Below are 12,138 nucleotides of genomic sequence, written 5' to 3'. Positions count from 1 at the left end.
ATACCGCGATAAGGCTAGCATCCTCGGGGGACTATAACCATCAGTTGCTAGTTACAAATCTAAACACTTATACCACGGTAAGGTCGGAAATGGGATATAGGAACCCAAATTGAAAGAAAAGAATGGTTATTTCAGTTATCTAAATTGAAAATTGAATTTGAACGAAATGTCTAGTTTGATTTTGATACTCCCAACTACAGGTATATATTGAGTATTGCCGCATGATTTTTCCTCTCTCCTTTGTTATTGCTGTATCGTCTGCACATTGTATTGTTGAATCGGAAAAGAAGGGAAGCCCATTTCCAGCCTTTAGTGATTGAATATCTCCGGTCCCTCTTAAATATCCGCAATGGCCATTGGAAAACAACGTGGGAGGCGAAAATTAAAAAAAGAAAGAAAGAATAATATCTATAAATCCAACGTATACCAAAAAATAAATAAATAACGAAATTAATAATTGAGGAAATAGGAAGTCGGCATTGCGGGGAATCTGTGAAAAGGCGCAATCTTCCTTTCCTGCTCTGTTCCAGAGTCCACTCTCTCTCTCTCTCTCTCTATCTCAAAAAAGCTGACCGGATGAACTGCCTCCAGAATCTTCCGAGGTCTCTCGCTCATTCTCACTCTCCCGATCTCGCGAGAGCTTCGCGATCGCCTGCTTCGGCTTCTCTGGAGAATTTTCTCACGGCCCTGAATGAATATGCAGATGCTCGTCCTTGCCTCCGCGCAGATTCAAATGCCACCGTCAAGTCAAGTCGCCGTGCTTTCTCAGGATTTCCGTACGTACGCTTCGAATCAGTTTTTTTTTTTTTTTTTTCTGAGAAGTTTCTGAAGCAGCGTCGAGTTTTGTTCGGCTCAATCCGGATTTTGCTACTCCGATCCGAATCTCGAGTAGTGTAGATGAAAGAATGAAATTTTGAATCGATGCAGGGAGCGGCGGGTGATGCCGATCGCCCGAAGAGTCTGGCTTTGAAGGTAAGCGAGGAAGTGTCCGATAGCTTTTTGAGCAGTTGAAGAGCTTGAGATGGTTTGCTTTCGTTGTGTTCTGTTCTGCGCCCGGTGGTTGCGTAGTTGCTTCTTCTTTCTCGGTGATGTAATTGCTTTGGTATAGGCGGTGTCAGGATCCACGTCCAGCGCAGAAATGAGTGGCTCTGAAATGGAGGAGGAGAAATCAGAGGAATATAGCACCACCATGACAGAAGCAATGGGTGCTGGTAAGTATGGTTCAGCCTGCTTTTACTAAATCCTGAAACCGATACCTCCTTTTTAGTTAATGGTACTCTGGATTTATTTGTCAAGCATCTACTCTGGCGACTAATGATTTCTTTCTAATACAGTTTTGACTTATAGGCATGAACTAGGAATGAACTACAACTTCATCCGACCAGACTTGATCGTAGGTTCGTGCCTACAGGTAAATCTGATGTCCATCATGAGCACCACCTAAGTTTCACTCACTCTAATTTAGACTGTTTCCTTCCACTTAGTATACTAATATTTCAAGCTATTCCAGACTCCAAAAGATGTCAACAAGCTTCGTGCTATTGGAGTGAAGACCATTTTCTGCTTACAGCAAGACCCAGATTTGGAGTATCCTTAGAAATTTTGTTTATGGAGTTTTGGCTTGAATTAATCATTTAAATGGTAATGGTGTGACGACAACAATGTATTGTTTAGGAAAAAGCACATATGGATCCCTTACTACTATCTCCAGATACTTTGGGGTTGATATTAAAGCAATCCGAGACTATGCTGGAACGTATGATGACATTCAACACTTGCGGGCTCAGATAAGGTTTGTCTAGAAAGATTGCTGCTTGTGATATACTAAAGCAATTCTCCATGAAGCATGAGATTCAATTGGCTTGCTTTAGTACCATTTGAGAAATAAGTGTAAATTTGCTTTGGGAAATACCTTTTCTCTGCTAGTTTTATTTTTTTTTTTGGTCAGATTTTCTCTGCTAGTTATACTTTATGTGCATTATGTGAATAATAGACAACTGGTGACTTATGTAGCGGTTCACTTTGATTGTAGCAGAGATTTTGATGCATTTGATTTGCGGATGCGGCTCCCAGCAGTAGTCAGCAAACTTCACAAGGCCATAAACCAGAATGGAGGTGTTACATATGTACATTGTACAGCCGGAATGGGAAGGGCTCCTGCTGTGGCGGTATGCCTGATGTCCAGTTTCTTTCTTGAACAAATTTATCCGCTGGTTGTTTGTCTGTTTTTCTGTCATGTATTTTTCTCATTGACTCACTGTCTCATTGGTCAGATCTTGATTGAACCTCATGGATTGACTAACTGCACACTGTGCCATCCTTCTTACTGATTATCAGTTGTTTGGATTTTTCTTGCAAGTAAAGAGAACATGGTCATTTCAACAGTTCATCTATTTCAATATGTATAACTAATATTCCCCTTGCTTTAATCATGTACTTCAGTTAGCATACATGTTCTGGGTTCAGGGGTATAAACTTGGTGAAGCTCACAGATTATTACTGGTAATAGTTCCTTGCAGTTCTTCAGCTAGTAGTGTTGACTTGCTCCTTGTATGACACACTTATGGCTTGAAATTCCGTATTTTGTATGCTCATTATAATTCATGTTGTCTAGCTCTTTTTCCTGCTACAGGGAAAACTGAAAATTGCTTTTAGAACTATGACAGGATACCAGCAAACCTTGATTTGCTTGTATCTCACTTGATCAATAAAATTCCAGTGGAAGACTGTGAGATTGCTTTGTGCATTGTGATATATGAGAATGCTTTTTGCACTAGATAAAAGCTTTGCTAGATATCTCCAAAATTTATCTAATGATGAACAGAAGAAAGCTTATGCCACTAGGTTACTGTCATGTCTGACTCTTCTTATACTTTTTCATGTAAAATATATTTTAGGTCCCATCTTTTGGACATCTTGCCCATACTTTTATTCTATGATGTGACAGTTAGCTTTGAACTTGCTGAACACCATTACATTGATGAGATACCAAACAGTTGATCTTCAGAGCAAAGAAGTTTTGAAACTTAGATACTTTGGGACTTTGATGGCAGTATTATGAGCATATTTTTGCTTTGTACATTTTTGTGTTTTATCTGTCATTTTAGCGTAAGGAGAGTGTAATATGGTATGGACAATCTTGTATTTTTTTCTCAAATTCCCACTGAATCTGGGAGTTATTTTTATCTTGCAGAGCAAGCGGTCATGCTTTCCCAAGCTTTATGCCATAAAAAGTGCTACTGCTGACATCGTGAGTTTTATTTCTCTATTTTTGCTGAAGTGTTTAAGCATTCACGTTCTTCTGTCCTATATGTTGATGGTGCATGTTGAGGGGTCAACTCAGTTTTGAGAAGTAAACCAAACTAGACCAAATTCACTTTGTTCTTCTCTAGAACCAAATGGCACCATTTTTCATTGTAACTAAGGGTGTGTTTGTTTCAAGAAAATGTTTTACTAAGATTTCCATTTTCTGGAAAACGGTTTGTTTCCTTTGTTTGGTAATATGTTAGAAAATGTTTTCCGGTGTTGGTCTCATTTGAAAAACGATTTCAATGTCATGAATCTCAAGTAAAAATATGATTTTATTAGCACCAAAGGTTTATACTTTTATATTATATTATATTATTTATTAATTTTTAATTAATTATTTAATTTCCTTTTCTTTTGTCTTTTCTTCTTTCTCCGCTACTCCGGCCTGGTGATGACCAGCGACCACATAGACAAGCACTCTACAATAGTGCCCCTCACTCCAAATTAATTTATTGAGTCAATGTTACTTAATAAATGTATTTTCTGATGAGTCTAGCAAATCTAGTATTTGAACTGCAAAATGAAAAGGAAACCTAAATCCGAACGTGTGCTCCTGAAATGGAAAATGGATGCGATTTCAAAAAGCAAACAAAAAGAAAACATTTCATAGTTGGGTTAGTACCAGTGTCCCTATCTTTCTATGAAACATTAGGATAAATTGTGCCACAAAAAGCTACAGAACTGATGTTGATGAGATTATGCTGAAAAGGTGAAGCGCCTAAACTATAGAACAGAAAGACGTACTTGGGGAATCCACTTTCCTAATCTGCTGAATAAAGTTTTCGTTGACTGAAAAGTGCTTTCCGTTGACCAGATTATTTTTTGCGAACCAAACAGACGAAAATCCAGAAAACACTTTCTCGGAAAAGGTTTTGCCAGAAACAAACACACCCTAAAGATGCTGTCTTATGCTTTGTCAATAAATGCTAGTTTTATTGTCTTGCTACTGCCACTTCTCTTTTCAGGTAATAATCGCGGATAATTTTTAGTCCGAATGTGTTAAATGTGTTGTTTCAGCCACTGGAACTTAGTGCTGACATTACCAGTTGCCTTTCTACTTATGGGTTTTAAAGAGAAATTGGCAGAGATGGCTCTTGGAATAAATAAGTGGATCTCCGTCATAGCATGCAAATTGTTAACATTCACATGAAATTTAGATAATTGAAATCTTTCATTGCTTTTAATCATGCACATTTTCACTTTCAGGAGAATCCCTATTATGAGATCATTTTTCATGCAATTCATTTTGATGGACTGTTGTTACTCATCACAAATTCATTCCATTACCTGTTTTCTTGATTAAAGCTTACAGGCTCTAAAAAGAAGCCAATCAGCCTGACATGGCAAGATGGCAACTCTTCCACTGTGGAAGTTTCTGGGCTTGATATTGGATGGGGCCAGGTAAAACTAGTTTCATCCAGCGAAAAAATTTGCAGTTCAAGAATTCAGTTCACTTTGCCAATGCTGCAATTGCACACATGAATGTAGTTTTGGAATTATCATTATGAAACCACTGGGTATTAACACCCCTACGGTATTGTTCTGGCTCATGTACTTGATACTTGTAGAGTAGCTTGGAATCCGGAATTGTTGGAGTATTTGTCTACATTATCCCATATTCCATGCCCTTTTGTTGATTGAAAATGCTTATCTGATTGTGCTGGATACTTGCATAGTTGCATATTCCCAGATAATTAACATTTCCTACCCACTGGGCACGTGGCCCAATGGTAAGTGAATTGGGTGGGGTGGGGACATTTAGTTTCGGGTGTGGGTTTCGACTCCCACGCTCTGCAAAGGGGCAGAGTAAAAGTTTGAGAGAGGGAGAGAGGAGAGAGTTAGAGTAGGACCGACAAAATATATATATATGTCTGTGTGCATGTATATTTTCCTTCTAATTCGATCAATCCTTTTTTTTTTTAAATGCTTTTTCAGAGACTTCCTTTGCAATTTGATGAGGAACAAAGGCTGTGGAAACTCACGAGAGAACTACCAGTAAGTTTAATCAGACAATGTTCCGGCTCATAGTAGTCCTGCATTTTGAGCTCACTATATTTTTCCTGTTACTCAGTTGCTTTACGATTCGTATTAGCACATCAATTAACTCCACTTTAGAAATGCTAATCAATTTTTTGCCGACTCTGAAAGACCAAGGTTTTTCATCTCATGACGGAAAAGATCTGTTGAGTTGGACATTGTGTAACGGCATTGACATTGACTCTTCCGGGTAACAGGAAGGAGAGTACGAATACAAGTACATTGTTGATGGAGAATGGACGTGCAACGAACATGAGCTTGTTACTTCTCCAAACAAAGATGGCCACGTGAACAACTATATAAAAGTAAGGTTCAGTCAGTAGCTGCAATGTATTATTGTCTCTGGCTGCCCATGCCTATCTGTCGAAATATGTCCCATATTGTTTGGCAACGGGTCATAAATATTCTTTATATTCATGTGGTCTCTCTCCATCTATTAACTTAAGCTTTTGAGTTAGACTTTCTAACATGATATCGAGTCGATTACTAAAATTTCCTGTGAAGGTGCGTAATTAAAATGCTCCCTCCATCTATTTAGCTTAAGTTTTTGGGTTGGATTTTGTAACGCTAGTGGATAATTCAATCTTTGGAGGCATGAGCAGTTTAGTACTACTATTTATTCCACTTCTTCCTGAGTCTGGTGGGGAATTTTGAGATTATGCAAGGGATTGCAATTTTTTTTTCTATTTTGCTTTTTATTTTTTATTTTAATTTTTCAAAGGTTATTGCCTTTATATATGGGGACACTTTCTGTTGGAGATTCGGAACATTTAACATTAATAAATTTGTGTTAACTATTTGATGCAGGTTCTTGGTGATGATCATGGCAGTGACGGTGCAGCACTGCGAAATAGGCTGACCGCAGATAATCCTGATCTTACAAAAGATGAACGTATGCTGATTCGACAATTTCTTGAAGCTTGCCCAGATGAAGAGTAGAAAAGTTGCCAGCAAGTTGACTCCATGGCCCCCGACCTCTCAAGAAACAAAGAAACAAGAGTTATCCGCCCGAAGAAGCAAGTTCTTAATTTCTAGAAGCCAGTCGGGGAAAAAAGTAAATTTTCTTTTGCAGGGAACGTCCAACGTATATTATATAGATAAAATTAGTCTATCGAATAGAGAAAAAATAAGAAACTTTCAGTTTACGTGTGTAATGGCTCCAAACCTCCAGTTATCTTATCCTAAGAAAATACATGTACGAGTATTGGTTAATTGGAAATTGACGACGAATTAAGAGGGCAACGCATCATGTCTAAACTTAGTCCTGATAGAACAAAGTACGTGATAAATCGGAACCGGTCAAGGATAATGGAGACTCGTGGACATGTAAAAGGCACGTGTTAGCAAGTGTTAGGGATAGATGTCAACTGAATGGACACACATGGTGGACACGTGTCATCACTTGGCTGCTCGAGTGATGACTCAATACACCACATCTTCTTTTCTCTATAAGTAAGGGATGCTGTTAGTTCATTTCGTCACCGATGGTCCGATCAAAACACCTCTTGACCTTTTACCATCACTCTGCCACTGTTATTCTGTAGTCGTATGTCCTCAAGCTGTCTGTTGTCATCATCGTATCGCCCGTGGTTCAAGCAAATATCAAGTTTATTGTTGTAAAGATAATATAAATGACTAATGAATGCTATAACTCTCACTGCATGTTACGGAGTCCTTAGAGAATGTATTAGCTCATCCCAACCATCTGGAAAACAAGTTTAAAAAGTTAGTACCTTGATAGTAAAAGTAGGACTAGCCTCTGCCCTGGTCTTGTTTCTGGCGCCTAATCTTGTTTCGTTTTGTGGCTTTGTATATGGCCGGAGGGACCACGGTCCATATATAAAGCCACAAAGCATGAACTCTTTGGCCAGTTACAAAGCATGACGAACTCTTTGTATATGGACCAAAGAGTGCGTCGTCCTCTCCAGCCACATACAAAGCCGCAAAGTGAAACAAGATCGAGGCAGAAGCCAATCCTACCTCCACTACCAAGGTACTAACTAATTTTTAAAACTTGATCATCAGGATGGTCGGGATCCACATAATCTTTCCATGAGCTAATACATTCTCTCGGGATTCCGTAACATGCAGTGAGAGTTGCAGCATTAACAGGTGACATTTTTATCATCTTTACAACGATAACCTAGATATCCGCTTGAACCACGAGTGGTACAATGACAATGACAAACGGCTTAGGGGCGTACGACGGCACAGTAATAGCAGCAAAGTAAGGGTAAAGGGTCAAGAAGCGTTTTGATCTAATGATCGATAACGAAATAAACTGACATAATCTCCTATTCATAGGGAAAAGAAGATGGCGGCAAGTCAACGCCCAAGCGGCCACGTGGTCACACGTGTCCACCAAGTGTCACGTGTCCGCCACGTGTCCCCCACTTGGCCCCGTACATGTCTCCATTATCCTCGTCTAGTCCCAATTTCTTAAATACTTTGTTCTATCGAGACTAAGTTTAGACATGATGCATTGCCCTGCGACTCGTCGTCAATTCCTAATTAATCAATACTTGTACATAGATTTTCTTAGGACAAACTAATTGGAGGTTTGGGGTCATCACAACGTGGCTCAAGAATCGTTTGGCCATAGCTGATGGAATAAGATCATGCTTACAACTTGTGTGCAGTTAGACGCGCTTATGAACTTAGATGAGCACATTAATGAATACAAATAGTCGCATGCACAAGTTTTACATCTTTTGCTGTACGGAAAACCGGAGGAGTTCGAGCACAACTGAAACCAGTTCCCAAGTTGAATCGGAACCCTCCATCGTGCTACCCCTCTGTTTTTTTCTCAGACATGGAATGGGCCATTCACTGAACTTCATTTTGTGCCGTATGTTTGCCCATTAAGTCCATGAGCTATCCTGTTCATACTTTCATGGCATAGATGGCATGCAACTTCTTCCCCATAACAAATTGAAGACTGAATACTTCATCTAAATGCAGGGAACGTCAATTGGATACAAGTTACAAATATATTCAACGATTAATACATTCGCTTCTTTCTTCAGCTGCTTATCGAATGTAGGGGAAAGCAATCCTTACTTGTATTTTCTAAGCTTCTGTCGAGCCTAACCAGGCACAAAAATGCCTCCTCTTAACCGCCCTCAATTTCATTGGAATAAGCATATCTTTCAGTCTCTTCAGAGACACTGGAGGAAAATTGGAGCAATACAGAGATCAACCATGTGTGTTCTTCTTTCCTCCTCTCTCCTTCGTCCTTGCATCTCATGTTGTCTACTCCGGCTGAAGTTGCCCCGTCATCAATGCACATAGCACTCATCAGATGCGGGCTTTAGAGACATTTTGCAAGTCTACCAGGTTGCTGCTATCACATATTGTGAAACCAGCATAAGAATTCCCCAGCTATCCACCTGCAGCCTCCAGTTAGCTCCACATGCCCAATTCACCAGTTTCCCGAGTAATCTTCAGCTGAAGGGAAAGGGGCAACTGGGTTGTTATTTGGCATACTACCATGAATGTTCCACTGTCTATGAAGCAGCTTTTTCCTTCTGCTTCTTCTGCTCGGCAACATACTCCCTTACGCGTTGAGCTTTCATCCTCATCTCTGCAATCAGCTTCTCTGTCTCATCAGTTATCTGCTTTGGCAAATAGACCTCCATATAATCAAACCATTCCCTGAGACTCATCTTCGAGAAATCTGGGGACTGGCCGCTCTTCCCTGTAGGCTCTTTCAAACCAAAGCTGATCCCACTTCTTGCCTCGTTACCAGCCCCAGGCTCAAGACCACCGTCATCTTCAATCTCAACCTTTATACTCCTTACACCACCACCTTCCTCACCAGAAACTTGTTCTACCGGGGCCGACTTCTTACTCTCCCCCAAATCTTCAACTGAATCCACCTGTTCAATGTCCGGACTCCAACCCACAAACACTTCCCTTTCATCATTTCCATGGGCTAACTCTGTATTCAGCAGACATGCGTTCTCTTTATTTACCATGACTTCATCTTGGGCCTCTTCCACGGGATCCAACCTCTCCACTCTCTCTGAATCACCTATTTGATTCCTTCCCTTTGCTTGCCTTGCCCTTCTCGATCTCGCATTCCTCTCTTTGCCTTCATCCTTTTTCTTTTCTCCGCACTCCAACACCCCATCCTCCAGACCCTTCTCAACTATGGCACCAGCAACCAAAATATCTTCTTCCTTCTTTCTCCTCCTAGTCCTCCTTGGACTCACTCGTGAGATCCCCGAATTCTCCCTTGCTGTACCCGCATTTCGCAATTCCACACCACAACCCTCGCTCTCAAACCCTCGCACTGCACTTGCCTCCACCAACTCACTCTTCACAACCCGAGCTGCTGCGCCACCCCCAGCTTCGGGCAATTTAGTTTTCCCTCCCCTCGCCTTCGGAACCCTAACACTCTCTCCTCGACTCTCCACAACCGGTCCGGCCACCTCCTTCTCCAAATCCCTCTCGTTGGCTCTTCGCCTAGGGTTCCTACGCAATCTCGACTCAACAGCTCCGCCGCAGCCCTCTATCTTTACGAGGAAGGCAGTGTACTCACCGATTTTGAACGAATCGCCGTCGCGGAGCACGTAGGGCACGTCGGAAGCGACCTTGGTGGACTCGTTCACGATGGTGCCATTGGAGGACCCGAGGTCGGTGAGGATCCAGCTGTTGCCGGAGGGCCCGTCGGGTCGGGACTCGATGGCGAGGTGCTTGGAGGAGATCCCGGCGTCCTTGATGGTGAGGTTGTTGCCGCGGACGACCCGGCCGACCCGGACCGTCGATCCGGGTGGGTATTCTAGGGTTTCTCCCTCGCGAGGGCCTTTGGTGATGTGTAGCTTCAGAGAGAGTAACTCCATTGTTGCTGCTCAGAGAGAGAGAGAGAGAGAGAGAGAGAGGGAAGATGGAGATTTGAATTTTGGGCTCTTTGAAATGCTTGCGAGATGGCAGAAGAGTACAGATGTTGCAGATGACGGGCCCCACCAAAAAAATAAAGTCTTAATTTTGAACAATTCACACGTGGATCTTCAAGTTTGAGGAAATACCCGGCGATTTTTTGACTTATTTTGTATTTGCTCAAAACAAGCAAATAATATTTGTTCAATTATCTTTCGGTGTGAAGTGAAAAAGAAAAAGGGAAAACAAAGGACATGGCCACCGGCGAGGCAATGTCGAGATTGCTCGACCACTGGCGGCGGCCCACGGGATGTGACACAGAGGATCATGAGAGCCAAATTTTGCAGGCATATGTCTCGGCAATCATCTCCTATCGACGATTAGTGAATGTGTTTTGGTTGAGAGAGAGGGGCCGGCAAGAGCCCTCGTCGGATTTGACGAGGGTTGAGTGCTCGCCGTGGTGAGGGCTTAATTCTCGCGGCTTGGCAAGGGCCACCCTACCGTATTTGGTGAGGGGCCGCTTGGACGAGGTTTTGGTAGCCCTTGTTTGACGTTAGACAAGAAATACAAATTTTAAAAAAATTAAAAAATCCAGAAAACTTATAGAATTGTAAAATTTGTCCATATTAGCTTGTTAATATTGCTGGCTTTTTCTAGGAAAAATTATCAAAAAAGTCATAGGCCTATAGCAATTATGCTTATTCAATGCTAAAACTTTTACATTTATGTCGATTCAATTATTGATTGAAAACCACTAACATGGTCCAGCCAATGATGACGTGGCCAATTTTCAATAATATTTTTGAAATTATTTATTGATTTTTATTTTATTTTATTTTCCTTTCCTTTTCTTTTCTTTTCCTTCTTCTTCCTCTAGCAAAGATGTCTAGCTCGGTAATTGGCCAAAGGCAAGGGCCAGTGAAGCTGGCCCCCGCTGGGGACTAACGAGGGTGAGCCTTGCATGGCCATAGTGAGGTCGCTTCTTGCCTAGTGGCAACAAGGTTGGCCTCACCAAGGGTGGGTGAGTTTCGTCGGAACTTGCCTCCGGTTGGTCGTCGGGCTTGGTGGTTAGTCGGAGGAAAAAGGAAAAAAAAGTAAGAGAAATAAAATAAAAAAGTAAAAAGAAAATCAAAAAAATAATTAAAAATTGGCCATGTTAGTGCCAACAGCGCCACATAAGTGATTTTCAGTCAAAATTGATCGGGATGATTGAATTAGTACAAATACAAAAAGTCTAGCACTAAATTGGAAAAACTACAATAGGTTTAGTATTGAATTGACATAATTGCAATATGCTTAAAACCTTTTTGATAATTTTTCATTGGTCAAATGTTGAACCAAACGGGATCTAGCTTTGATCGAAGTTTCGTCCTCAGCCGATTATCTTCCGACAGAGCAGTTAGATAGTTATCGTCAAGTTCCAATTTCTTCCCCCAGGGTTGGAGTTTCGCCGGGTTTTGGAGAATCGGTGATCTGCCGTCCGTGTTCTTACGTGGGGCCGAATCGATGATTATTCGAAAGGTTGGTCGGGGTTTCCGGCTGTCATTGGCTTGGATGAAGTTCTTTTCTCCGCTTTCATTCCGGGTTATGATGAGATGATTAGAGGCCTAGTTCTAGTTCGCTTTCTTAAGTGCCAACCTCTTCCGGTTCGATGCGGATTGTCTTCGAATCTCATAAAATTTGCATTAAACAAAGTAACAAAAAAAAAAACTTAACTGCAAGTGCAAGTCGGCAAAAAAAATAATGAGAAAAAGCCACAAAAAATTCTAAACTATGCCCGCCGTAACACATTTATCATAAACTTTTTTTGTGAGACAAAAAATCATAAACTTATACGCATGTGACACATTTACCTCAAACTTATGCTCGTGTGACACATTTATCCCAAACTTTTTATTGTGACATTAAAAA

At 41.1% G+C, this 12,138-nt stretch overlaps 3 protein-coding genes across 6 annotated transcripts in view; 1 reads left to right on the top strand and 2 right to left on the bottom strand.

Annotated features, from left to right (window-relative positions):
* The window catches only part of LOC115749848, a 469,397-nt gene that overhangs the window by 398,781 nt on the left and 58,478 nt on the right, over positions 1–12,138 (bottom strand). The window lies entirely within an intron of this gene.
* On the top strand, positions 506–6,469 carry LOC115753507 (phosphoglucan phosphatase DSP4, amyloplastic). Of its 4 annotated transcripts, none has more exons than XM_048279140.1 (14): positions 506–602; positions 704–776; positions 928–972; positions 1,109–1,211; positions 1,335–1,411; positions 1,511–1,587; positions 1,712–1,792; positions 2,033–2,168; positions 2,443–2,502; positions 3,194–3,250; positions 4,615–4,710; positions 5,245–5,304; positions 5,544–5,651; positions 6,154–6,468. In XM_048279140.1, the coding sequence occupies exons 1-14, from the start codon at positions 577–579 to the stop codon at positions 6,283–6,285; spliced, it is 1,131 nt and encodes a 376-aa protein (XP_048135097.1). In that variant the 5' UTR covers positions 506–576; the 3' UTR covers positions 6,286–6,468. The 4 variants fall into 4 exon arrangements, with proteins under 4 accessions (XP_048135097.1, XP_030547998.2, XP_048135099.1 ...); XM_030692138.2 differs by having other exon boundaries at positions 2,036–2,168; positions 6,154–6,467; XM_048279142.1 differs by lacking the exon at positions 2,443–2,502 and having other exon boundaries at positions 6,154–6,469.
* Positions 8,264–10,247, bottom strand: LOC115754970 (FHA domain-containing protein At4g14490-like). Its single transcript, XM_030694177.2, has one exon. The coding sequence runs from the start codon at positions 10,188–10,190 to the stop codon at positions 8,853–8,855; it is 1,338 nt and encodes a 445-aa protein (XP_030550037.2). The 5' UTR covers positions 10,191–10,247; the 3' UTR covers positions 8,264–8,852.

Source organism: Rhodamnia argentea, chromosome 5 (assembly GCF_020921035.1).
Source record: "Rhodamnia argentea isolate NSW1041297 chromosome 5, ASM2092103v1, whole genome shotgun sequence".
Taxonomy (NCBI): Eukaryota; Viridiplantae; Streptophyta; class Magnoliopsida; order Myrtales; family Myrtaceae; genus Rhodamnia; species Rhodamnia argentea.
Note: the sequence above shows the minus strand (reverse complement) of the source record. Positions and strands in the feature narration are given on the sequence as shown.

What these genes read in the sequence shown, in the direction of transcription:
- LOC115753507 (XM_048279140.1), top strand. Translation starts at nt 577, where the DNA reads ATGAACTGCCTCCAGAATCTTCCGAG. An exon ending in TCGTAGGTTCGTGCCTACAG is followed by an intron (nt 1,412 to 1,510) that starts GTAAATCTGATG and finishes AAGCTATTCCAG; the next exon opens with ACTCCAAAAGATGTCAACAA. An exon ending in AACTCACGAGAGAACTACCA is followed by an intron (nt 5,305 to 5,543) that starts GTAAGTTTAATC and finishes TCCGGGTAACAG; the next exon opens with GAAGGAGAGTACGAATACAA.
- LOC115754970 (XM_030694177.2), bottom strand. Translation starts at nt 10,190, where the DNA reads ATGGAGTTACTCTCTCTGAAGCTACACATCACCAAAGGCCCTCGCGAG.